Source organism: Polypterus senegalus, chromosome 3 (assembly GCF_016835505.1).
Source record: "Polypterus senegalus isolate Bchr_013 chromosome 3, ASM1683550v1, whole genome shotgun sequence".
Taxonomy (NCBI): domain Eukaryota; kingdom Metazoa; phylum Chordata; class Cladistia; order Polypteriformes; family Polypteridae; genus Polypterus; species Polypterus senegalus.
The window spans coordinates 25,001,344-25,028,011 of record NC_053156.1 but is presented as its reverse complement, the minus strand read 5'-3'; the positions used below and the strand labels follow the sequence as shown (position 1 = coordinate 25,028,011).

The 26,668-nt window shown below is 40.9% G+C and overlaps 1 protein-coding gene across 2 annotated transcripts in view; it reads left to right on the top strand.

Annotated features, from left to right (window-relative positions):
* Positions 1 to 26,092, top strand: part of LOC120524934 (leucine-rich repeat-containing protein 3-like) — a 60,707-nt gene extending 34,615 nt beyond the window's left edge. For both annotated transcript variants that reach the window (XM_039746810.1, XM_039746811.1), the window contains exon 3: positions 23,109 to 26,092. In XM_039746810.1, the coding sequence (XP_039602744.1) occupies positions 23,164 to 23,937 (774 nt within the window). In that variant the 5' untranslated portion in view covers positions 23,109 to 23,163 and the 3' untranslated portion in view covers positions 23,938 to 26,092. The remainder of the gene's footprint in view (positions 1 to 23,108) is intronic.
* Positions 26,093 to 26,668: the final 576 nt, after the last annotated feature.

Here is a 26,668-nt window from a genome sequence, read left to right as displayed (position 1 = left end):
TGAGTTAAACTCAAATTAGTGTTTGCTTAATTTGAATTTCTTTCATAGTCACAGACAATGGTATAGCCTTTTGCCCCCTGTAAGTTAATATTAGACAGAGATGGTTCAACTGTAAACAAACTGAAAGAAATGAAGCAAGATTGTTAAGCTTTAAAGAGAACTTTTCTTAAACTAGAACTTTTCTTTTCTACACCAGTTTTTTCCCCATTTTTGTGTGAACTGTTTTACTTTGGATTTTTACTAAAGATTTTAAAATGAAGATACAGTATTTTGTCTGTGGAATCGATTCAACATGTCAAGCTTTTGCTGAATCCCATTTGCAAACTACAGTAGAGCTGTTGAACTTTGGTAATTTGGGGTAAACGCAGCTACAATTTTTTGTCAGAAAACTGTATGCTTATCCCATTTTCATGCTGTAAATGGGTCTTTCAGTCCCTGCTAGCACTGGGACCTCTTCTAAACAACAACCGACTCAATTAACACACTGTATCTTAGTAATAGCAAGAAAGTTCTCTTTGATATCAACTTACAGGGGGTAAAAGGCTATACCATTGTCTATGACTATGAATGAAAATTATATTCTATTCAAATTAAGCAAACACTAATATGAGCTTAACTCAAAGCTTTAACTTTCTAAGATTGGCTCTTACATTTCTGGACCCTAATTGGCTATGCAGGAACAAAGACAATTACTATATTTTACTTCAATATGAGCCAACTAACTTTACTTTTACATTAACTATTGTTTTCAAGTCACTAGCAATAACAATGCAAACAAACATTTAAGAGTTTCTTGATTTAAACATTGGCTGTTTCTTAAAGCAGGCAAAGTTTATTCACTGGTCTGGTCTGTCCAGTGAGCTGACTGCAGCTTTGGCACCTGGCACTGTCTTGATGACTTGACCCATTACCCAGGAATTGCAGGGTGCAGCATCGTCTACAATTAAAACAACATCATCTGGTTCAAAAATGGCTTGCACCAAGAATGGGTATTATTTTGCTTTTAGAACATCAGAACAGGTCATTCAGCCCAACTAAGCTCACCAGTCTTATCCACTTAATTCTTCCAAAAAAAAACATCAAGTTGAGTTTTGAAAGTCTTTAAAGTTTTACTGTCTACCGCACTACTTGGTAGCTTATTTCAAGTGTCTATTCTTTGTGTAAAGAAAAACTTCCTAACGTTTGTGCAAAATTTACCCTTAACAAGTTTCCAACTGTGTCCACGTGTTCTTGATGAACTCATTTTAAAATAACAGTCTCAATCCACTGGACTAATTCCCTTCATAATTTTAAACACTTCAGTCACCTCTTCATCTTCTTTTTTTTAACCTGTAAAGGCTCAGCTCTTTTCATCTTTCCTCATAATTCAACCCCTGTAGCCAAGGAATTAGCCTAGCTGCTCTGATCTGGACCAGTTCTTCTGCTGTTGTCATTTTTGTAGCTTGGAGACCAAAACTGCACACAGTACTCCAGGTGAGGCTTCAACAGTGCATTAGAAAACTTGAGCAGAACCTCCTTGGACTTGTACTCTACACATCAAGGCACTATATAACCTGACACAATTTTGTTTCAACTAACACTATCATTTTATTGATAAAACACAATAAGGAGAAGTTTGGTGATGGACAGCACCAGGGTTTAGTTCTGCCTGTCATAAGGCCCTAGAGACCTGGGTTCAACTCCCTGTCTGTGTGGGGTCTTCAGGCATTATATACGATACAAAGTTACCAGTTCAGTCCCTGTAACCGACTCCCTGTGTGATCCTGTCTCTGACTCTTAACTTGGCAAGTGCTCACTGTGTAATTAAATGGAAAAGCAATATAAACACCATGGGTCCTCAGTCACGGTCCTGGAGGGCCACAGTGGCTAAAGGTTTTTGCTCCAACCCGATAGATAGATAGATAGATAGATAGATAGATAGATAGATAGATAGATAGATAGATAGATAGATAGATAGATAGATAGATAGATAGATAGATAGATAGATAGATAGATAGATAGATAGGTCAGAGTCAATAGTGTCCCCTAAATTGTTTACCTCCATCTTGACTTTTTTATCCTAATGCATCAAGTTTATTTCTAATAACCTCATTATATCCATTATTGCCAATCACTAGAATTTCTTTTTTCTCTTTATTTAGTTTGAAAAAATTACTACTCATTCATTTGGAAACACAAGTGAGACACTGTGTCAGTGAATCAAGAGTGTCGGGGTCGTCAGGCGCTATTGATAAATACAGCTGTGTGTCATCGGCATAACTGTGGTAGCTCACGTTATGCCCCGAGATAATCTGACCTAACAGAAGCATGTAGATCGAAAAGAGCAGCAGACCCAAGATAGAGTCTTGTGGAACACCATATAGAATATCATGTGTCTTTGAAGTATAAGTACCACAACTAACAAAGAATTTTCTACTGTATTCTTTGTTTTTAGTTGCTCCTAATTAGCAATAACATGCAAATGACAAAAGAGACCAGCATTTCCCTGTTTAGCTTGTTACCATTTACACCTGTGTGTATTTATTATGCACTAATGGGTTTAATTAAATAGTTGGGAGGAAAGCAAAGGGAAAAAAGTGAAGGACAGAGAATTACTCATCCATTTTTGCCTTCAAATCATTTGGATGATATTCTTAGAAAAGTGAACAAAATCTAGGATATGAGAATCACCTGACATAGCAGAGTTAAAGCACTAACAAGCCACGAAATTAAATTATTGCCAAGGATTGCTTTCTAATTAAGTAACCGGGTTAGAACAAAAACCTGCAGCCACTGCAGCCCTCCAGGACTGTGACTGAGGACCCCTATTAAACATAATGACAAGCTTACCAGTTCAGTCTGTGCCAGACTCCTGATATGACCCTAATCAAGTCCCCAGAACCCATGTTATAGAAATATAGACCAAAATATACTATACCTATGAGGAAGTGTAGAATTGTCTTTATGGTGTAAAAGTGCTAAATAAAATGCCACTGCTGCCATCTCAGTTAAAACTTTGGCACCTTGTGTGACCTTGAGCTAGTTATTTTTTACTTGCCAGATCCAGATGCAGCTGTATTGTAAACGTAAAGTATTCAATATAGAGAAACACCATACAGAACAAAGATTGATCCACTAGTTATCAGACACAGTGTTTTTATACGGCATGTTATCATGACCTTGTGGCTAAAATGCTGAACCATAAAGCACAAGTTCACAGGCCACCACTGAACCCAAGCCCTCCTCAGATCAGAACCCATATATATATATATATATATATATATATATATGTCTTTTATTTCCTAGGAACATCTGAGTACTGGGGTGTTTTCTGAACAAAGATTTTTAGTGAAGCAGTATTTAGTTGTAGAAATTAAATCAAATGTGAAAAACTGGCTGTGCAAAAATGTCATTTTTCTGATTTGAATGCCTGTCACTGCTCAATGCTGATTACTTCCAACACCAAATTGGTTGGATTAGCTCATTAAGCCTTGAACTTCATAGACAGGAGTGTCCAATCATGAGTGGTAAAAGGTATTTAAGGTGGTCAATTGCAAGTTGTGCTTCCCTTTGACTCTGCTCTGAAAAGTGACAGACAGCATGGGATCCGCAAAAAGCAACTCTCAAAAGACCTGAAAACAAATATTGTTCAGTCTCATGGTTTAGGGGAAGGCTACAAAAAGCTACCTCAGAGGTTTAAACTGTCAGATTCAAATGTAAGGAATGGAATCAGGAAATGGAAGGCCACGGGCACAGTTGCTGTTAAACCCAACAGGTCTGGCACGCCAAAAAAAATACAGGAGCGGCATATGCGCAGGATTATGAGAATGATTACAGACAACCCACAGATCACCTCCAAAGACCTGCAAGAACATCTCACTGCAGATGGTGTATCTGTACATCGTTCTACAATTCAGCGCAATTTGCACAAAGAACATCTGTATGGCAGGGTGATGAGAAAGAAGCCCTTTCTGCACTCACACCACAAACAGAGTCGCTTGTTGTATGCTAATGCTCATTTAGACAAGTCAGATTCATTTTGGAACAAAGTGCTTTGGACTGATGAGACAAAAATTGAGTTATTTGGTCATAACAAAAAGCACTTTGCATGGCAGAAGAAGAACACCACATTCCAAGAAAAACACCTGCTACCTTCTGTCAAATATGGTGGAGGTTCCATCATGCTGTGGGGCTGTGTGGCTAGTTCAGGGACTGTGGCCCTTGTTAAAGTCGAGAGTCAGATGAATTCAACCCAATATCAACAAATTCTTCAGGATAACATTCAAGCATCAGTCACAAAGCTGAAGTTATGAAGACAATGACCCAAAACACAGTTCGAAATCTACAAAGGCATTCATGCAGAGGGAGAAGTACGATGTTCTGGAATGGCCGTCACAGTCCCCTGACTTGAATATCATCGAAAACCTATGGGATGATTTGAAGCAGGCTATCCATGCTCGGCAGCCATCAAATTGAACTGAACTGGAGAGATTTTGTATGGAAGAATGGTCAACAATACCTCCATCTAGAATCCAGACACTCATCACAGGCTATAGGAGGACAGCGTCGAGAGGCTCAAAGGAGCAAAAGGAGGCTCAGCTAAGTATTGATGTCATATCTCTGTTGGGGTGCCCACATTTACACACCAGTCTAATTCTGTTCTGATGCATATTGCATATTTTGTGTTAATCCAATAAACTTAATGTCACTGCTGAAATACTACTGTTTCCATAAGGCATGTCATATATTAAAAGGAAGTTGCTACTTTGAAAGCTCAGCCAATTATAAATAAAAATCCAAAGAATTAAGAGGGATTCCCAAACGTTTTCATAGGACTGTGTGTGTATGTATATATATATATATATATATATATATATATATACACACACACACACACATATATATATATATATATATATATATATATATATATATATATATACTGCATGAGAAAGAGAGAGATTCTGCAATTTTCATGCGTTTCTCTTTTTCCTGCAGTTTTTATAATCTAGATTCTGAAAATGGTATGGGACATGTTTAGTTACAAAATTCAAAAATACTGTTAAGTCATTCACTTGCATTCTCTCCAGTGATCTTTAACAGAACTGTAGCAACCTTCCGAGATTCCAAGGGTGCATGCGTCGCATAAAGTCGCTCACCTCACAGAAGGCTGAGAGCTGCGGTCCGTTGAGTGGCTCCCTTTATTCTGTCTGCTCAGGCGTGCTCACAGAGATGGTGACCTAGTTCCCACCACTTCAGACACTGTGATTAGGGGAGATGATGGTGGGGGTGGGGTGGGGTGCAGCTTTAAAGACTACTGAAAAATTAAAGCAGTCAATCTCAGTCAGCAGCTCCCTCAAGAGGGTACTGAGAACTGGAGAGTGAAGCGAAGAGAAAGACCAAAGAAAAAAGCAAAGAACAAGAGAGAGATGGACAGACTAGTTGCTGGAGACTCGATATGACCACCAATAACTCCCCCTTGGACCTCCGCCTTCTTGCTGATTGTGCCCACTGTACCTCTGACTTAATCCCTTTCTTAAAAACAGAAATTGTCAGACTCCCACTAAACAGATGGACTGACCCAAGTAGGCCTGCTGGGGAAAAACACGTTGCCCCGCAACAAAATCACATGAGAGGGAGCGTGCTGTCACAGACCGCTGAATGAGCATGGCGTGCAGGGGGCTTACTGGGCTTATCGTACAAGGATTAAAAAGATTTCAGCATGTGGAGATTAAGTGGGCTCATCATGATGAAACGGAACCTGGGGATAACAGACCCCTTGGCCTGGGGGGATGGGGGGATTTCTGGCAGCTGTTTGCTGACCATCTTGGGAGCCATCGTGCTAGGGCTTGTCCATTCTCCACAACAAATTTAAAATTATCCCTGAAAACTTGAGCTGGTAAAATAATAATAATAATAAAAATAGTGATTTTGTATTCTGGTGACAAAAACTTTTTAAAGGGTTTATTTGTATGAGCTTCACCACATCAGATTCCATGCAAATGATGTTGTTATGGCAATAAAAGATTTACTTACTTATTCATTATCATTGTGCCGTTTCACAGATTTCACAAGGGTCGCTTCCCATGCTTAATAAACTCAAACATTCTTTCTATTTTTAATCCCCTCATTTACTCTGAATTGTGAATCGAACTTCAAATCCATGAGCGAGCGAGCGAACAAGCGCCTTGGGTTTAAGCACCGCACATGGTCGCCGGCTGTGTGGACTTTGCATGTTCCACTCAAAACTGTGTGGGTTTTCTTCACAGAATCACTTTTATTCGCTAGTACTTAATGCACAGGAATTTAACTTGCTAACTTCTTATAACATAACACAACATCACATACACATAACAGAAGTTAAACAACATGCACTATAACCAGTTACAAAATAGTGCAGTTATAAAGGACATGAGCAAATGATGATGAGCCAGTGAGGGCATAAGTGTGTATGCACATTCGCATAAATACATGCACATATACCGTACACACACATAAAATATACAAGAGAAAATATTAGTAAGCAAGGAAGACAGGCAAAGTTTCTAGGTTAACTGTCACTTCCGAGTTGGCCCTTTTGTTATGGTGTATGCAAGTAAACCCTGCAATGAATCAACACTCTGTCCAGGGTTAGCTCCTGCCTTTTGTTCAGTGCTGCTCCATCTCCCTCAATTGGTTTATGCAGTTTTGTGAATGCTATGTAATGTATTTTTTGAATGCCCTAACTTGCGACTATATCGAAAGCACTAGAACAAATAAATCAGAATGAACAAGAAACAAACCTTTCAAGGTAAAACATGAGTTAAACTGGTGAACCACACCTGTAAAGAGCAGAGATAATATTCACATGGAAAGGCACAATAGTAATTACGATCACAGGCTCTGTCCACTCTGCTGGCTGACTCACTATGTGACCCACCACGAGATGTTAATGCTCATATTGTGTGTACATCGTGTTTGTAAACCACCCTGAGATGGTTTTTACTATAAAAAGAGCTCCAATATACAGGGTGTGCCAAAATGAAGTACCACATTTCTCAAGGTCATTGTGCCAAGTAGAAGCAGCTGAATGGGTTGGGGTGGGGGTCCTGTGATAGGCTGATCCCTTGTAGTTTTCAATCTGCCACATCCCTTGGTCCGGTGCACACCGTCGAAGCGTTCTTTAAAAACAACAAATCCAGCATCATTACAGAACACACCTTCTGAACGCACTTCAGCATTTCTCCTAACAATGATGTCCCACATCGGAAAACAATTCTTTAGTGGGTAACTAAATTTAGACAGACAGGTGTAACATTGAACAGAAAATCTCCAGGCCATCCTCGGCTATACAAACACCAGAAAACATCCAAGCTGTAAGGGCATCAATTTTACAATTTCCTAGATCTTCTGCCATAGGCATTTCCAACACGTCTTTGATTTTGCATGAGGACCTTAATTTCCATCCACACAAAATGATGGCAGTGCAGGAACTCACTGAGAGAGACTGGGAGAGCCATAGAGAGTTGTGGGCGAACATTTTGCAAACCGTTTATCAAGATGCCATCGTTATGTACAGCAATGAGGCACATTTCCACTTAAATGGTTGCGTAAATAAGCAAAACTTTCACTATTGGGTTGAAACCAACCCTCGTGAACTTCAGAGACCCCTGCACAGTGAGCGTGTTACAGAATTACAGAATTTGGCATTGTAGGCCCTTACTTTTTTGAAGGGGAGGGGGGGGCAACGGTTAACGTCACTTCATAACATTACATTGAAATGCTAAAGAACTTTTTTCGGCCCCAACTGTAAGAAATGGATGTGGTGGATGCCTGGTTTCAACAGGAGTGGAGATCCATGCAAGTTTTGCGGGAGATGTTTCTGGGGGAGCTGATCTCCCTGCACGGCAATGCTCATCGTGGTCGTTCATCTGCTCTCGCTCCATGCGATTTCTTCTTGTGGTGCTCTCTCAAGTCGAAGGTGTAGACACACCAACCTCAAAACCGTGAAGCCCTCAAGGATGCCATTTGCCATGAAATTACTGCAATTCCCCTTGAAATGGCTGAACAAGTCATGTGAACGTTCAGAAATTGTCTCATCGTTTTTAAAGCACAGTGAAAAAATCTATATTGTATACCCTTTCTTGTGTTGTAATGAATTTTTTTTTTTTATCTTGTGGCGTTTTTGTAGAATAAACCTTTGAAATGCGGTACTTCTTTTAGGCTCACCCTGTAAAATTTAATTTTTTAGGCCTCATAAATGTCACAGTTAAGGGTGTCAGACAGCTCAAGGATGTCTGTTCAGCCTCCTCTGCTGAATCTGTGCACAGCAATGGGTGAGCATTTGAACCTGTCAGAGCTCCAACTGCACTCTGTTATGCTTGAAACAGGATAATGTTCATTATTAGATATATATCCATCCATCCATCCATTTCCTAACCCGCTGAATCCGAACACAGGGTCACGGAGGACTGCTGGAGCCAATCCCAGCCAACACAGGGCACAAGGCAGGAACCAATCCTGGGCAGGGTGCCAACCCACCGCAGTATTAGATATATATGAAATTTGTTATGTAAGACAATAAAGAAAGGTGTTACAATCAATAAGCACTGTAAAAGATAGACAGATATGGCAGTATATACTAAAAAAACAAACTTGAAAGGTACCATACAGGACCGATATAAAAGACACTGTACAACCATACAAAAGGCACTATGTACAGGCCATGTCACATCACACAATTTTTCCAGTGATACTCAGTGACAGACTTTATTTATATAACATTAAATCAATGTCACATTATATGTCTTCAAGTTGTACATTGTGTCAGATTTGTTGACGATAGTTGCTGATCTCATCGCTGGACCATGCAATTTAAATAACTGAAAATCGCTGGGCAAGTCAGGTTTAGCAACTAAGGCTGCCCCTTTTTCCTGCCAGACAATTGGATGTTGTCTGATGGAGCCGGTGCTGAATGGTGGGTTTACAGGTACAGCAAGTTCAGCCGCAGTTTCTGTCCTTTTTTCTTTTTTCCACTCTGTTGTCGTTCATAAACTCTTAAGACATCTGATAGAAGAGGTTCTCTTCTATTTGTGAGGTCCAAAATATCTGTGTTTCTTATTCCATTCCTACATTCTATGCATCATACTTCTAGAGGACATTCAGAAAAAGGTTCAGACACAACTATGCTGGAAGGGTGGCATGTAGCTGCAAAATGTGACATGCCCAGAAATTCAAGGGTTGTGCTCCAAGTTGATTCAGAAAGTATTCAGATCTTGTCACCTTTTGCACATTTTAATGTGTTGTGGATGGAATTTTTAAACGGATACATTTTTACCACACTTATTAATCCATAGTGATATCAAGTGAAAACCTACAGAAAGGTCTGGAAAATATTAAAAATAATAAACTGAAATCTCTCATTCACAAAAGTATTCAGACAAAAAATTCAATACTGTGTCAAGCCATAGAGAGTTGTGGGCAAACATTTTGCAAACCTTTTATCAAGATGCCATCGTTATGTACAGCAATGAGGCACATTTCCACTTAAATGGTTGCGTAAATAAGCAAAACTTTCAATATTGGGTTGAAACCAACCCTCGTGAACTTCAGAGACCTCTGCACAGTGAGCATGTTACAGAATTACAGAATTTGTGTAATTGTGTAATTTTGTGCAAACATTTTGCAAACCTTTTATCAAGATGCGAATCACATTTGACAGCAAATCCAGCTTTGAGTCTTCTTGGGAAGTCTCTACAAGCTTTGAACACCTGGATATAGGTACCGTATTCCATCCTTCCTGGCAGATCCTGTCAGGGTAAACTGGAAGGGAAGTATCTGTGAACTGCCATCTTCAGGTCTCCCCACTGATGTTCTGTGGGGTTTATGTCTGGGCCAGTCAGACTCTTGCCCCAGAGACCCTCGAATATCGTCATTGTTGTGATGAAAGTTGACCCATCGCCCCAGTCTGAGGTGGCGTACACTGTGGAGCAGGTTTACTTAGACTTCTCTTTATTTAGCTGCATTGATCCTTCCCGCTGTTCTACACCAGTCTCCCTGTCCCTGCATCCGTTTAGTATGGTGCTGCCACCACCACAGTTCACCTTAGGGATGGTATCAGGCAGGTGATGAGCAGTGACTGCTTTTCGCCAGACAGCGTGCTTTGAGTGCTGTCCAAAGAGTTTGTTTTTTGTCTCATCGGACCACTGAATCTTTTTCCTTGTGCTTTCACTGTCCTTTAAACTGTCGTATGCCTTTTACTCTTCTGTCTATCCACTCTCCCATAAACTCTTTGATTGTTGGAGTGCCGATTATATCCTTGTCCTTCCAAAACATTCTTAGCACAGAACTTCTAAAAACTGTGTTTGAGCGATCATTGGTTTCTTGGTCACTTCACTGACCAAACTCCTCCTTGCCGGGTTACTCAGTTTGCCTAGACGGCCAACTCTAGGTTGAATTTCTGGTGGTTACAAACCTCTTCCATTTCACATTTCTTGAGACCACTGTGCTTCTAGGAACAGCCAAGACTTTAGAAATGGTTACATAACTTTGTTTTGAAAATTGCCTCACCACAGTCTAAGGTCTATGAAGAGTTCCATAGACTTCATGTTTATTGGTTTATGTCCTGGCATGAAGTGTGAATTGTGGACCTCATATATTCTAAAACGGAGTCCAATTAATTCAGTTGGACACAGGTAGACTAAAGCCAAGTATCACACACATCTTAAGGAGAATTAAAGTAAACAGGATGCACCTGAGCACAATTTGGAGTGCCACAGCCAAGGGCCTAAAACACATCTATAAATGAGAGATTTTAGTTTTTGATTTATAATAAATCTGGAAACTTTTCTGAAAATACATCTTCACTTTGTAATTATAGTTGAGTATACTGATGGATAATGTATCCATTTAAAATTAAATCTGCAACACACAGTGAGCAGAAAGTGAAAGGGTTTACATTCTTTCTGAATCTACTGTATACACTAGGTGTGTACACTTAAAATTTCCCCCCGAATTCTGACCTTGTACAGTGCCTTACAATTGTCTTCAGTCTAGGAAGCTGCTACATAGGAATCATAATGCATCAGCTAGGGACCCTCAGCAAGTCTCTACACTTGTTTGTGCTTCCACTGCAATAACAATACATACAGTGCATCCGGAAAGTATTCACAGCGCATCACTTTTTCCACATTTTATGTTACAGCCTTATTCCAAAATTGATTAAATTCATTTTTTTCCTCAGAATTCTACACACAACACCCCATAATGACAATGTGAAAAAATGTTTACTTGAGGTTTTTGCAAATTTATTAAAAATAAAAAAACTGAGAAATCACATGTACATAAGAATTTCCAGCCTTTGCTCAATACGTTGTCGATGGACCTTTGGCAGCAATTACAGCCTCAAGTCTTTTTGAATATGATGCCACAAGCTTGGCACACCTATCCTTGGCCAGTTTCACCCATTCCTCTTTGCAGCACCTCTCAAGCTCCATCAGGTTGGATGGGAAGCGTCGGTGCACAGCCATTTTAAGATCTCTCCAGAGATGTTCAATCGGATTCAAGTCTGGGCTCTGGTTGGGCCACTCTGGGACATTCACAGAGTTGTCCTGACCTTTGATATCTTGGCTGTGTGCTTAGGGTCGTAACCTTCCCGAGATTTGTGCCTCGAGACAATTCCTTTGACTTCATGCTTGGTTTGTGCTCTGACATGAACTGTCAACTGTGGGACCTTCTATAGACAGGTGTGTGCCTTTCCAAATCATATCTAATCAACTGAATTGACCACAGGTGGACTCCAATTAAGCTGCAGAAACATCTCAGTGATGATCAGGGGAAACAGGATGCACCTGAGCTCAATTTGGAGCTTCATGGCAAAGGCTGTGAATACTTATGTACATGTGGTATCTCAATTTTTTTGTTTTTAATAAATTTGCAAAAATCTCAAGTAAACTTTTTTCACGTTGTTATTATGGGGTGTTGTGTGTAGAATTCTGAGGAAAAATATTTATTTAATCGATTTTGGAATAAGGCTGTAACATAAAATGTGGAAAAAGTGATGTGCTGTGAATACTTTCCGGATGCACTGTACATTAATACTTAGCTTGATGTATCTGTACAGTGTCTTGAGAGATGGTCTTCACTGCTTTGAGGCGCTATATCCAATGGCCAAATAGCTGAACCCTTGTTTTCCTGTACAACACACTAGGATAGAGCCCACTTTGTAATAAAAATACAAAAAAAAAAAAAAGCAGTCAGCTGCATTAACATGACTAATAAAAGTAAAAAATGGTCTTACCCGTTTCCAGCGGGTATTCATAAATATTTTTATTAATACATAAAACCGACAGATGACCTGTGTCGTTCGGTCCTCTCATAACATTCTCCACTTAAGCCCTGCCAAAATCAAAACATGTGAGAAAAAGGATATTAAGTGCCAACACGGAAATGAATGCGCGTTTTTAAATAAGTAAAGTGAATGAAATACGAAAATAAACATCCTTTTATTTAAAGTGATGGACTGAGGTCACCACAAGGAAACGGCAACGTGCAAGTAGCAGGTGGCTGCAAAATTACCATCACGCTCCTGCACTCCAGTTAATTAACACACAAATTGCCCGGCAAATTAATGAAAATTCAATTCATTTTAATATTTGCATAAATTTGAGCCCACACCTGCCACTCATGAGGTGATTCGAATCGGAGCGGCACGTTTGGCGCAGCGCCTAAAGCCCCGTACACCCGCTCCTCGGAAACTCTGCGCGCATACGACTCAAAGAGACTAATTCGAGAAAGGCAGAGTTTAGGAGCATGCACTGATAGCGCGCAGCTGCACTCGCCACACGCCGAACCACCTGCATTGGGACCCGAGTGCAGCGGGTGAAACCTCAGCACTGCACTGGGATAGTACGAGTGTATTTATTTTAAATGGTGGCTGGATGTCAATCCTGCCAACAACAAGTTTTCCCTGTAGGTTGGAGGACCTGCTTGTAGGGCTGGATGCAGATTAACGTCGTACCCAGGGCGAAACAATTGCAGGTTAATAGACGTTTATTTATTTACCTTCTACCGTCGACTACACAATCTAATTATATATAGTCACCATCATGGCATTCCCTACATGCCATCGATATTTTTATTGAATTATTTTTCAATTACAATTTTATAATACGGCAAAAGTAACATTGCCAAACCTGCTTAATACACTTCAGCGTCGCCACGAAGTCCACCTCCGCTGTTTATTCTTATCTGCATTTGTCTCTTAACATTTCTTGTTTTTCTTTTTAGCGTATTTTGTTTGTTTCATGCAGCAGAAAAGCAAGACTGTATTTGTGCTTTCACTGGAGCACGTTGGTCTGTCATATTGGCGCGGCGCCATACCGCCCGCCCCTTGTGCGTGTGTATGATTGGTTCTGAATAGGCGCGTAGTTATGGCGGGCTTTTTATTAGCGGCAGCGGGAGAGAGAGAGAGGGCGGCGAAATTAGAACACATATGCTGCGTTTCTATTGGACAGACAGGAAATCCGAGTTACGAAATCGCAGTCCCGAGTCGGACAATTCGGAGAAAAGAACGGTACACGAATTCTCTGAATTGAGACATAACACGGACCATTCACTTCAGTCAATTGCGTTAATTTAAAAAAAAAAAAAAAATAATTAGCATAAACTGCCTTAATTCGGCTGTTCATAAGAAATGTAATGATTTACTCTGTGAAGTAGAAGTACATAAACAGTTTCATCAAATATTTGACATTTTAAAATGTTCAGTTTTTTAAATGTAAAAGTATGTTCTAGGTTGTAAAAGAAAACAACATTTATTTATATAGCACATTTTCATACAAACAGTAGCTCAAAGTGCATAATAAAGAATAGAAAAATAAAAGACACAATAAGAAAACAAAAAAAAATCAACATTAATTGACATCGAATAAGAGTAAGGGCCAATGGCCAGGGGGGACAGATAAAACAAAAACAAACTCCAGACGGCTGGAGAAAAAATAAAATCTGTAGGGATTCCAGACCATGAGACCACCCAGTCCCTCTGGGCATTCTACCTAACATAAATGAAACAGTCCTCTTTGGATTTAGGGTTCTCGCAGAAGGGCTTGATGATGGTCACGTAGACTTCTGCCTTTCAATCCATACATCATTGTTGGAGCATCATGAAGCTTTGAGTAGGTGGAGGTGGCGCAGGCCACCACCACAAAGAAACCGGAAAAAGAAACCGAAAAAGAGAGTAGGGGTCAGTACGGATTTTAGAGCCATCATGAGTAATTATTATGAGGAAATTGAACATACTTTTTAAAAACAAATTTAAAAACATATTCATAATCACTAACCTTGAAATACTGGTCTAAACCGATACCCTACATCAGGGGTGCCCAACTCCAGTCCCGGAGTGCCACCGTGGCTGCAAGTTGTCATTCTAACCCTTTTCTTAATTAGTGATCTGTTTTTGCTAATTAACTTCTTTTGAATTGATTTTAATTGACTTGGGTTTTTAAGAAATTGTTTCCTTGAATTGCTTCATTTCTTTCCTTAAATGGCACCCACAGAAAAATTTTAAATGTGAGTGAGTGAGCCAACAGAAGACCAACTAAGTCAGGCCCTGAAACTCCACCCAATTTCACTCCAACCAGTTGCTTAATGAGGCGCTGAGTCTTGTTGTTAAACTCATTCCTTTATTCCATGGTTTGTTGCTGCTCTCATTGTGTAATAGCAGACATTTCCAAAATTGTGGATTTTCTCTTTTCTAAGAGCAGATCAGCATTCCTGAGACCTTCCCCTTTCTTTATTTTCAGATATTGTATGATGGTCACAGTTTGCTGGTCCTATTTTGGATCTCATTATTGTTTGGCTGCTAATTAAGGAAAAAGAAACAATTGAGGGGTCTGAGTCTTCAAAAGCATGTCAAATAAAATGAATTCAAAAGAAGTTAATTAGCAGCAAAAACAGGTCACTGATTAAGAAAAGGGTTAGAATGAAAACCTGCAGCCACTGCGGCGCCCTCTAGGACTGGAGTTGGGCATCCCTACATAATTTATGTTTGGAATTTGTCACTTTTAACCTTCTACAAGTAGATTTTAGAGGGCTATGACCACCAGTAAAAAATAAAATGATCAGCAACCTCAAAATAGTATAGAACAACACTGACCTCTCATGCCCCATTAGCAGATGAACCCTTGGGGTTGGTTGATGGGGCCTGCATAATTTTAAATCCTTAGGTACCTTCAGTAAAAATAATCCAATCAGTTTAGTCTTTATCATAAGGGTGATATTTCTCATGCAAAATAGGGTCCAAAAATTGGCTCAAATTAGGGTTTTTCGGGTCTAGAGGGCCAAAAGTGGAAGGGAGGGACATCTTACAAACTAGATATCAAGATGAGTCAAACGGTATATCATGTGTCGGGGAAAGTTTCTTGTACTGGTGAGAGTTAGGAGATGGCAGACAAAAAAAAATGGAAGTGATTTCAAAGCATTCAGAAACCGCTTTTTTGTTGTCAAGTGATACACCTTTAGTACTGCGCGATGCTTCACAACGCTGCCCCACCAGATTTTTAGCTGTCACGCTATCCTTTGCAGGACTTGCATAAGACTACTGTCAAATTTGATGAGTTTTCCAGTGATTTTAAGTTGTAGACTTTATCTAAATAATCTTAATGAGTTATGGACAAAATCAAGCAGGTTTTATATTGTTTTAGTCATATAGGTGACTGTGTGCATGAGAGCTGAAAAACAATGAATGCCCAACTGGAAGTACAATGCCTACAATATAATGACAAGGATAATAAGGAACGCAGGTATTTTTGACTTCTCAAACAGAAGAGAAGTTCATCAGTCTGTCTCATGTGTTATGTACCATGACAGAATGGCTAAAAGAAAGGGTGGAGATTATGGCCAAACTCGCAGTACTTGTCAACCCTTCATAGAGCGCTGGCTAAATCAGACAGCACACATAGAGTTTGTGCTGTATGAGGGGTAACAATAATGGCAAGCTTTTTGTCGTCCCCTGTCACCTGTCTATAAAAGCTCCCACAGTTGACAGTTCATGTCAGAGCACAAACCAATCATGAAGTCAAAGGAATTGTCTGTAGACCTCCAAGACAGGATTGTCTCGAGGCACAAATCTGGGGAAGGTTACAGAAAAATGTCTGCTGCTTTGAAGGTCCCAATGAGCACAGTGGCCTCCATCATCGATAAGTGGATGAAGTTCAAAACCACCAGGACACTTCCTAGAGCTGGCCGGCCATCTACACTGAGCGATCGGGGGAGAAGGGCCTTAGTCAGGGAGGTGACCAAGAACCTGATGGTCACTCTGTCAGAGCTCCAGAGGTCCTCTGTGGAGAGAGGAGAACCTTCCAGAAGGACAACCATCTCTGCAGCAATCCACCAATCAGGCCTGTATGGTAGAGTAGCCAGATGGAAGCCACTCCTTAGTAAAAGGCACATGGCAGCCTGCCTGGAGTTTTCCAAAAGGCACCTGAAGGACTCTCAGACCATGAGAAACAAAATTCTCTGGTCTGATGAGACAAAGATTGAACTCTCTGGAGTGAATGCCAGGCATCACGTTTGGAGGAAACCAGGCACCGCTCATCACCAGGCCAATACCATCCCTACAGTGAAGCATGGTGGTGGAAGCATCATGCTGTGGGGATGTTTTTCAGTGGCAGGAACTGGGAGACTAGTCAGGATAAAGGGAAAGATGACTGCAGCAATGTACAGAGACATCCTGGATGAAAACCTGCTCCAGAGCGCTCTTGACCTCAGACTGGAGCAATGGTTCATCTTTCAGCAGGACAACGACCCTAAGCACACACCCGAGATATCAAAGGAGTGGCTTTAGGACAACTCTGTGAATGTCCTTGAGTGGCCCAGCTATAGCCCAGACTTGAAACCGATTGAACATTTCTGGAGAGATCTTAAAATGGCTGTGCACCGATGCTTCTCATCCAACCTGATGGAGCTTCAGAGGTGCTGCAAAGAGGAATGGGCAAAACTGGCCAAGGATAGGTGTGCCAAGCTTGTGGCATCATATTGAAAAAGACTTGTGGCTGGAATTGATGCCAAAGGTGCATCGACAACGTATTGAGCAAAGGCTGTGAATACTTATGTACATGGGATTTCTCAGTTTTTTTATTTTTAATAAATTTGCAAAAACCTCAAGTAAACTTTTTTTCACGTTGTCATTATGGGGTTTTGTGTGTTGAATTCTGAGGAAAAAAATGAATTTAATCAATTTTGGAATAAGGCTGTAACATAACAAAATGTGGAAAAAGTGATGCACTGTAGATAGATAGATATAGATAGATAGATAACAAGCGGATAATACCATTCTATACATCTGGCATGGCGCGACTCGGTGATGACCCGATCGGTCAGCCAGTTCACATTGAAAAGCTCCTGTGGTTAAAAACTCAACCGTGGACAGAACTTTCAAAGGAGCAGGTAGAGCACAATTCCTCAACAGTCTGCCTTTGTAAAGCAGGCGCCAATTCAGCACCCAGCGCCAACAGGAGAGCTCTTGAAAATCTAAAATCGATTTTGAAGCCAGTCATCATCATCTATGAATATGTGCTCCCTTTTTATTCTTCCCTTTGCGATGTCTTTTAACAACACTCAAGCAGCCATGGCAGTTGGAATAGTTTGGCCAATCCGTGCACCATTATTGTTACATAATCAATACAGTCAAGTGCTTTAAATTTGTAAACAATATGCATTTAATTTCATGTATTAGATAAATCCTGCATCATGGATGTGAATGTAAAAAAGAAAGGGAGACCACACAGAAACAGTAGCAGTGCTCTGACACTGGGGGCCAGCCACTTACTTTAACCAAGCAGAAATGGGTGTACACACGATCTGAGGCTGCAGTGATGTGCACAGCGTTATACCAAATTTAGTTTTCATGCATCTCGCAGTGAGCATGGAAACAAACATATGTGACATTGTTGTGCATACGTACGGTTTATAAATGAGGCATCTGCTGTTTATGGTGTAAGCGACATTACATTTGTACCACACGTCTTTGAACATAGGCGATATAACTACTGTACTGTATCTTGTTTTTGTTGTCACCTGTGACCATCTTCCATATTGCAGCTGGGTCATACAACTTGTTGGCAAAATCCAGACATGCTTCCCTATGGTTCTTTCTAAACAATGACTCGATCTGTTCCACCATCCCATGCAGGCCAGTGTGCTACAGAGCTCTTGCTATGGCTGACTGAAGAACGTCTCCTTCAGCCTCAGCCACTTAACTCTGTAGCTCTTTTAAAGTGACTAGCAGCCTTTCTGGCTTCTCTCACAAGTCTCCTTATTTGTACAGACAGTTTTGAGGGATGACCTTTTCTAGACAGCATTTAAGTACGCGGTTTGACGTTACTTCCCGAAAGCTGACTGAACAGCACCCACTGGGACGGCTAAATATATGGATATTGTTTTCTGCCAGTTTCCTAGATTTTTTCTGTTATTTTTATCTCTTAAGTTATTTGGAACACTCCTTAGTGTTCATTTTTACAGCTGTCCATCAGATTCACAACCTGAATAATCTACATTTAATTGTGAAAATGTGGTAGTTATTTGAATTATTTAGTAGTGGAGGCCAAGGCCAACTAGATGGCAGTTGTATCCTCATTAGGCAAACTAAGAGTTTGCAACAGCACAGAGAATAAACACTTGTGCAAACAGAAGATTTATTATTTTTTTATTTTAACATTTTTTTCCCCCCAACATGATGTCACATACAGAAACTTATTTTTATATAATGCACTGAAAGTATCACAGAGACAAAAACTCAGTGTAAGATTTGTTATTCAACAAAGTTAGACAATTGATCAAGGGTATGAATACTTTTGAATGGCTCTGTACACAGTGGGTGTATGAATCTCTCTCTCATTTTATATACACACTCACACACACGCGTATATAATTTTTATACAGTATATCTACCACTCACATACATACACAGAGTGGATATAAAAAGTCAACACACCCCTGCTAACATGGCAGGTTTTGTGCGATATAAAAATGAACCCAAGAGCAATTCTGTCAGAACTTATAACACCTTCATTCCTAAACTGCAGTCTACGCAGGTTTTTTTTTGCAAAATTACTCTGGTAAATGTTTCCATAGAGAAGATAACTGTGTACAGCACAGCTATATCTGCCCTTCTTTCGCTGCTCCCGTTAAGGAAAGCCACAGCTGATCATCTTCCGTATCTTTTTGTCCTCTGCATCTTGTTCTGTTACACCCATCACCTGCATGTCCTCTCTCACCACATCCATAAACCTTCTCTTAGGCCTTCCTGTTCTCCTCTTACCTGGCACCCTTCACTCATTGTACCTAGAATCTCTCCTCCACACATGTCCAAACCAACACAATCTCGTCTCTCTGACTTTGTCTCCCAACAGTCCAACCTGAGCCGACCCTCTCATGTCCTCATTTCTAATCCTGTCCATCCTCGTCACACCCAATGCAAATCTTAGCATCTTTAAATCTGCCACCTGCAGCTCTGTCTCCTACTTTCTGGTCAGTGCCACCGTCTGTAACCCATATAACATAGCTGGTCTCACTACCGTCCTGTAGATCTTCCCTTTCACTCTTGCCGATACCCGTCTGTCACAAATCACTCCTGTCACTCTTCTCCACCCACTCCACCATGCCTGCACTCTCTTCTTCACCTCTCTTCCACAATCCCCATTACTCTGTACTGTTGATCCCAAGTCATTCACACACATGTAATCTGTCTTGTTCCTACTGACCTTCATTCCTCTCCTCTCTAGAGCATATCTCCACCTTTCCAGGGTCTCCTCAACTTGCTCCCTACTCTCACTACAGATCACAATGTCATCAGCAAACATCACAGTACACGGGGACTCCTGTCTAATCTCGTCTGTCAACATGTCCACAATACAGCTATATCTGTCCATCCACCCATTTTTCAAACCCATTTTTATCCTGAGCAGATTCACGGATAGACAGGAGCTTATCCCACCAAACAACAGGGACAAGGCAGGAACAACAGATGGACAGGGCACCAGCCTGTTACACAATGAACACACACACAGTTATCAGGGCTAATTTTATCATTGCCAGGTCCAGCTAACCTGCGTGTCTTTGACCTGTGGGAGGAAACTCGTACAGATACAGGAACTGCATGCAAACTCCACACAGGGAGCACCCTGAGCTTGACTTCGGGCTCTTTGTTGTGAGGCACCTCTGGCTTTCCCTTCATTTAAATAAAAGCCACATAGAACAACATTTCAGAATAACGTGTTAGTCAGTAAAATTATAGAATTGAATATACAGAGGGGACTGGACGGTCTCATTGTCTGGAATCCCTACAGATTTTATTTTTTTCTCCAGCCGTCTGGAGTTTTTTTTGTTTTTTTCTGTTCCCCCTGGCCATTGGACCTTACTCTTATTCGATGTTAATTAATGTTGATTTATTTTGTTTTCTTATGGTGTCTTTTATTTTTCTATTCTTTATTATGTAAAGCACTTTGAGCTACTGTTTGTATGAAAATATGCTATATAAATAAATGTTGTTGTTGTACAGGGGTGGGCAAGAGTAGGTTTACAGTTAAGTATGCGAGGCCAGCAATTTTGTGCCATCCGAGTATAAAAGCTATTGAGTTAATAAAGCTAATGTAATAATTATAACCTGCATGTCTTTTTCCATACGAAAACTGAAAACCTAATTTTTGCCTACCCCTGTATGTATGTATGTATTTATTTATGTATATACACGCACACACATATACAGTACATCCAGAAAGTATTCACAGTGCATCATTTTTTCCACATTTTATGTTACAGCCTTATTCCAAAATGGATTCAATTAATTTTTTTCCTCAGAATTCTACACATAACAACCCATAATGACAAGGTGAAAAAAAGTTTTTGAGGTTTTTGCTAATTTATTAAAAATAAAACTGAGAAAGCACATGTACATAAGTATTCACAGCCTTTGCCATGAAGCTCCAAATTGAGCTCAGGTGCATCCTGTTTCCGCTGATCATCCTTGAGATGTTTCTGCAGCTTAATTGGAGTCCACCTGTGGTAAATTCAGTTGATTGGACAGGATTTGGAAAGGCATACACCTGTCTATATAAGGTCCCACAGTTGACAGTTCATGTCAGAGCACAAACCAAGCATGAAGTCAAAGTAATTGTCTGTAGACCTCTAAGACAGGATTGTCTCGAGGGACAAATCTGGGGAAGGTTACAGAAACATTTCTCCTGCTTTGAAGGTCCCAATGAGCACAGTGGCCTCCATCATCTGTAAGTGGAAGAAGTTCGAAACCACCAGGACTCTTCCTAGAGCTGGTCGGCCATCTAAACTGAGTGATCGGGGTAGAAGGGCCTTAGTCAGGATGGTGACCAAGAACCCGATGGTCACTCTGTCAGAGCTCCAGCGGTCCTCTGTGGAGAGCGGAGAACCTTCCAGAAGGACAACCATCCCTGCAGCAATCCACCAATCAGGCCTGTATGGTAGAGTGGCCAGATGGAAGCCACTCCTTAGTAAAAGGCACATGGCAGCCTGCCTGGAGTTTGCCAAAAGGCACCTCAAGGACTCTCAGACCATGAGAAACAAAATTCTCTGGTCTGTTGAGACAAAGATTGAACTCTTTGGTGTGATTGCCAGGCGTCACGTTTGCAGGAAACCAGGCAACGCTTATCACCAGGCCAATACCATTCCTACAGTGAAGCATGGTGGCGGCAGCATCATGCTGTGGGGATGTTTTTCAGTGGCAGGAACTGGGAGACTAGTCAGGATAAAGGGAAAGATGACTGCAGCAATGTACAGAGACATCCTGGATGAAAACCTGCTCCAGAGCGCTCTTGACCTCAGACTGGGGCGATGGTTCATCTTTCAGCAGGACAACGACCCTAAGCACACAGCCAAGATATCAAAGGAGTGGCTTCAGGACAACTCTGTGAATGTCCTTGAGTGGCCCAGCCAGAGCCCAGACTTGAATCCGATTGAACATCTCTGGAGAGATCTTAAAATGTGTGTGCACCGATGCTTCTCATCCAACCTGATGGAGCTTCAGAGGTGCTGCAAAGAGGAATGGGCAGAACTGGCCAAGGATAGGTGTGCCAAGCTTGTGGCATCATATTGAAAAAGACTTGTGGCTGGAATTGATGCCAAAGGTGCATCGACAAAGTATTGAGCAAAGGCTGTGAATACTTATGTACATGTTATTTCTCAGTTTTTTTATTTTTAATAAATTTGCAAAAACCTCAAGTAAACTTTCTTCACATTGTGATTATGGGGTGTTGTGTGTAGAATTCTGAGGAAAAAAATGAATTTAATCCATTTTTGAATAAGGCTGTAACATAACAAAATGTGGAAAAAGTAATGTGCTGTGAATACTTTCCGGATGGACTGTACATACACAGTATATTAGAAAATAATGTGTAGAGATGGTGGTTCTGGTACCGTGAAGGTCTTTTTATGATCAATTTTGTCCCTTGATACACACAGATCAACATTTAAACATTATTCTAGCAGTACCAGTCTTCATTTTTTCCACAAGATCATGTAATGGTTCAAAAGAATATCACAACGAATTCACCTTAAAACTGTGACCTCTGTGGTCCTCTGATCTCACTTTAATGAAGCATCATGTGGCCAAGATGGAATATGCAGGCCGGGTTAGATTCAATATCCAGTAATTTACTGCAACTGCAGGGCACAAAGGAGTTTCTCCTGCATCTCAATTTCACTCTTTTACTGAGTGCATGGCACAACAAATTCAGGGTGTTTTGAGGTCACAAGGTGGCTCTACTCAGTACTGGGTGAGGATATCTAAAAAAGTGCCCATTGGTGTACAGCCTTATTAAAACTTCATAAAGAAAGCCAACCACTGCTGCAGCACTCCAAAACCACTGACAGTAAAGCAGGCAGTTCAGCATTTTGCACAGTTCACATGTCCTTTACAAGTGGCACCTTCTACAGTAAACACAAAGTGACTAATCTGTGTTTTGTAAACCCAGTGTGGTTTATCTACTACAGCTAATACAACATTCAAAAGTATTAGATTAACAAAAAAAAATTAAGGGGGTGAAGATGCAGGAAATAAAATTTTTCTCATAACTATTATTTCAAAATCAATTAATCTACTTTTATTTTTTTCCCCTCATCAGGTTGCAGCAGGAAGGTGCTTTCACCCTTGTGGCCAGCGGCGGCTATGTATAAAATATGGCCGGCTGTTGGCGAGCTCCACTGCAGTCAGGGAAGCTCTTCTGGGCTTTTCTTGTGCTTTCACTGTGCGGACAAGGCATCCTCTTGTGCCCTGAAGGATGCCATTGTGCCTGGGAGACTAAAACAGTGCTCTGTGCCAGAGTTGGCTTACGGCAGATCCCGATGGCCATACCGCCAAACACGGTGGTCCTGCATCTGGAAGGCAATGAAATCAGCTCCATCCCAGATGGCGTCTTCCAGAACCTGCCCCACTTGCGAGAACTTTACCTTTCTCAAAACCAGATTGACAGCTTGGCGCCAGGAGCCTTCCGTCACTTAAGTGACGAACTCAAACTGCTTGATCTCTCTGACAATCGTCTTCAGCAAGCCAACCGGGAAGATTTTGGACTCACCAGAGCCAAAACCAGGCTGTTCCACAACCCCTGGCATTGCAGTTGTGCTCTTCAGGAACTGATGGAGACTCTTAACCTGGAACCAGAGACCGTGAATAGCATTGTGTGCGAGAGTTCAGAACAAAGCAGTGAGCACGCAGGCCAGCCCCTGGTCAAACTATTGGATGCAGGTGTGAATTTTTGCAGTCTGCAGCGCAAAACAACCGACATTGCAATGCTGGTTACCATGTTCATCTGGTTCACTATGGTCATCGCCTATGTGGTGTATTATGTGCGACAGAACCAAGCAGAGGCACGGCGGCATCTGGAATACCTGAAGAGCTTGCCAACCCCTTTGAAGGGGGGCTCGGAGACAGACACACTCAGCACAGGCATGTGAAGAGTGATGGGTGAAAAAGGCAAAGGAAAAGCTCACGTATAAAGTGATATGGGCCAGCAGGAATGAACAAATTATTAAGCACTAAAAACAGACTTGTAACAATTACCAATGTGGCTGCAGAGACTGTTACAAAAGAAGTATTTTATAGTAGATTTTTTTTTTATTTTAAAAAACAGAGAAAGAGAACCTTTAGAGAATGAGTAGACTGTGACCCTCTGACCACGGTCTCCAGTGCTCAAAAAAAGGCTTAAGATACATTTTTTCTTTTTTCCTACCTGCACTTACTACCTCAGACCCTTTTTAAAGTCAGTTAATGCCCAACATACCTTACTTACTGTGCTGATGTATGTAGATGATAGACTGATTTAGCTTCTCTTGCTCCTTCTGTTTCTGTATGAGAGAAAGGCTATAATTCTTCAGTATGGTCCTAGTCAGAAGAAACAGGCTCTGGGGTTCTCCATTTCAAAGTGGTGTAAAAAAGAGACAGCTCCTCAAAACTAGTCCAACAAAATAGAAAGGCTGGGTTAGCGACTTCATATAGTCTAGTGTAAGGCAGCATTAGCATCTCTAGCCCAACTTGGTCTTCACCAAGAAGGGGGCTTAAATTCTCTACTCAATCTTTAAGTGTCTAGTCTGGTCTGGAATACTGAAAGAGCACATCCAGATCATCCAGTCCAACATAGCATCTCTACAGTTCAAACCTATTTAGGGAATAAACTGACCCAAAGTCTCAAAACTAATGGTTTAGACAAGAGAATGGCTTACCTTCAGAGAAAAAAAAATGTTGAATCACCTACCTGGTTTGAACAATTAGGGAGCAAGTGGGGGATGGACTTTTCAAACCCAGTTCAGGTTTTTCAAGCACAGCCCAGTTTAGAAGAAAGAGGCTGACACCTACTGGAAGAAAAGGCAGTCTGAGCCGCTGTATTACAGTCTAAGTAGTCTCCATAACCAAATCTAGTATACTTCAGAAGAAAGAAAAACAAGCTGAAAACCTTTTTGATAATTGAAACTCACAGATGTCCCAAACCCGGCCCGGTAAAAACAGAGGTGGACAAGATAACCTTTATGCATTAGGCCTCTTTTGAGGAAAGGACAACCATATTGTCTCTACTCTAGTTTAAACAAAATGAGCCTTTTTCAGCCAGTTAAGTCTAGTAGAGGCGCAGCGTTCGCATCTGCAACCTGCTCTAATTGAGACAAACGCCACCAATCTGACCGTCCTTGTCTTTAAAGAGTAACGTTGAGACTGGAAGAGAAGCAGACTGCCTCCCTTCCAAATGAGTCATTGATCAGGAGTGGCAGAGCTTGTCTTTTCTGAACTCTCTGGTATAGAAGTTGGGATGGGACAATCTCAAAATTTCACATTATGATTACAGTGACCAAAATGATAGTTGTTTTCGGTATAATCACAGTATTGTTAAAATGCTGAAACAGATCATAAACTGTTGTCATTTAAAAAACAAAAATTAATTGTCTCACATGCTTGAACTCTTGCATACATGGGTGGGGGCCTTTAACAAACACTATTGCATACCTTTAGAAACCCAGCATATATTTATATATAAAATAAAGCCATAAATAACTGTAAAATAACAACTTTTATTGAAACATCTTCCCTGAACACTTTGTTTTTAAACTAAATTTATATATAATTACACAATCACTGTCTGCTTCTCAGCACAAAAATCCCAGACGTATTACATTTTTGTGATTATTGCAATGTCGCTCCTGGCACACTCTTCAGCAGTCGATTGTTTTGCAGTCTAGAGATACTGAACATACAGTATGCAGCAACTTGTGTTTTTTGTCCACTTTTGCTTCTATAAGAAGCGGTTTCAGGTGATGTGGCTAGTGCCGTTTCACTCTCTGCAGCTGCCTGCCCCTTTCACTTTCAACTTCTTCCTCTTATCTGAGCTCTGCCTCTCTACAAGATTCATGACCTGTTGGCATAACAAGAGTCAATTTGCACCATGACTCTTCCTGAATGGTGGTCTGCTGTCAATAAGAGGAGCTCTTTCAAGGGCTTGCTGTGCTAAGAGGCATCATGGCATGGCATTTCTTTTCTTATCTCTTATCTCTCTAAACTGGTAATGCCTACATAAAAAGTAACAAGATAGAAACATCTCTCTATTTATAAAAAAAAAAAAAAAAACTTGTGACGAGACGTGATCTTTTGAAGAGAGACAAAGAGACAGAGACACTTTCATGTCCCGCGAGACAGACAAGTCACATCATACTTACAACAGATGCAAGTCCCGTGATACACATGCAGAGCAGGTTAGAGATAATGGAAGTTCGGAAATTCAAAAGCTTCTAAAAATGAGAGTAAAGATCGAATTAGCGCAAACAATCTGAAAATATTACTCTGGGAATAATAAAACAGCGAAAAGAGATCAAATATTCAGATACTGTACTGGCTTTTAAACGTTCGAAGCTCTGTACGAAATGCAGATCACGCGGCACGCAGCAACTGCATGCCATGAAATTCTCGAGCAAAGAGAGGGTGGGGGAAAAAAAAACAAAAAAAACCACCTGTTACTTGTTTCCTAATGCATCACCGTTTAAGAGGGGTTTCGTAGGAGTGGCCGCGTCAATTTGGGGTGCGCTCAGCCCCCCTCTTCACAATGGCGCTTACTGCTGGTACGGGGAAAAGGGGTATGTGAGCGAATTGCAAATCACACGTGACGGCAGCAACAGCACACCAGCAGCTGCTCGATCAAAGAGGAGT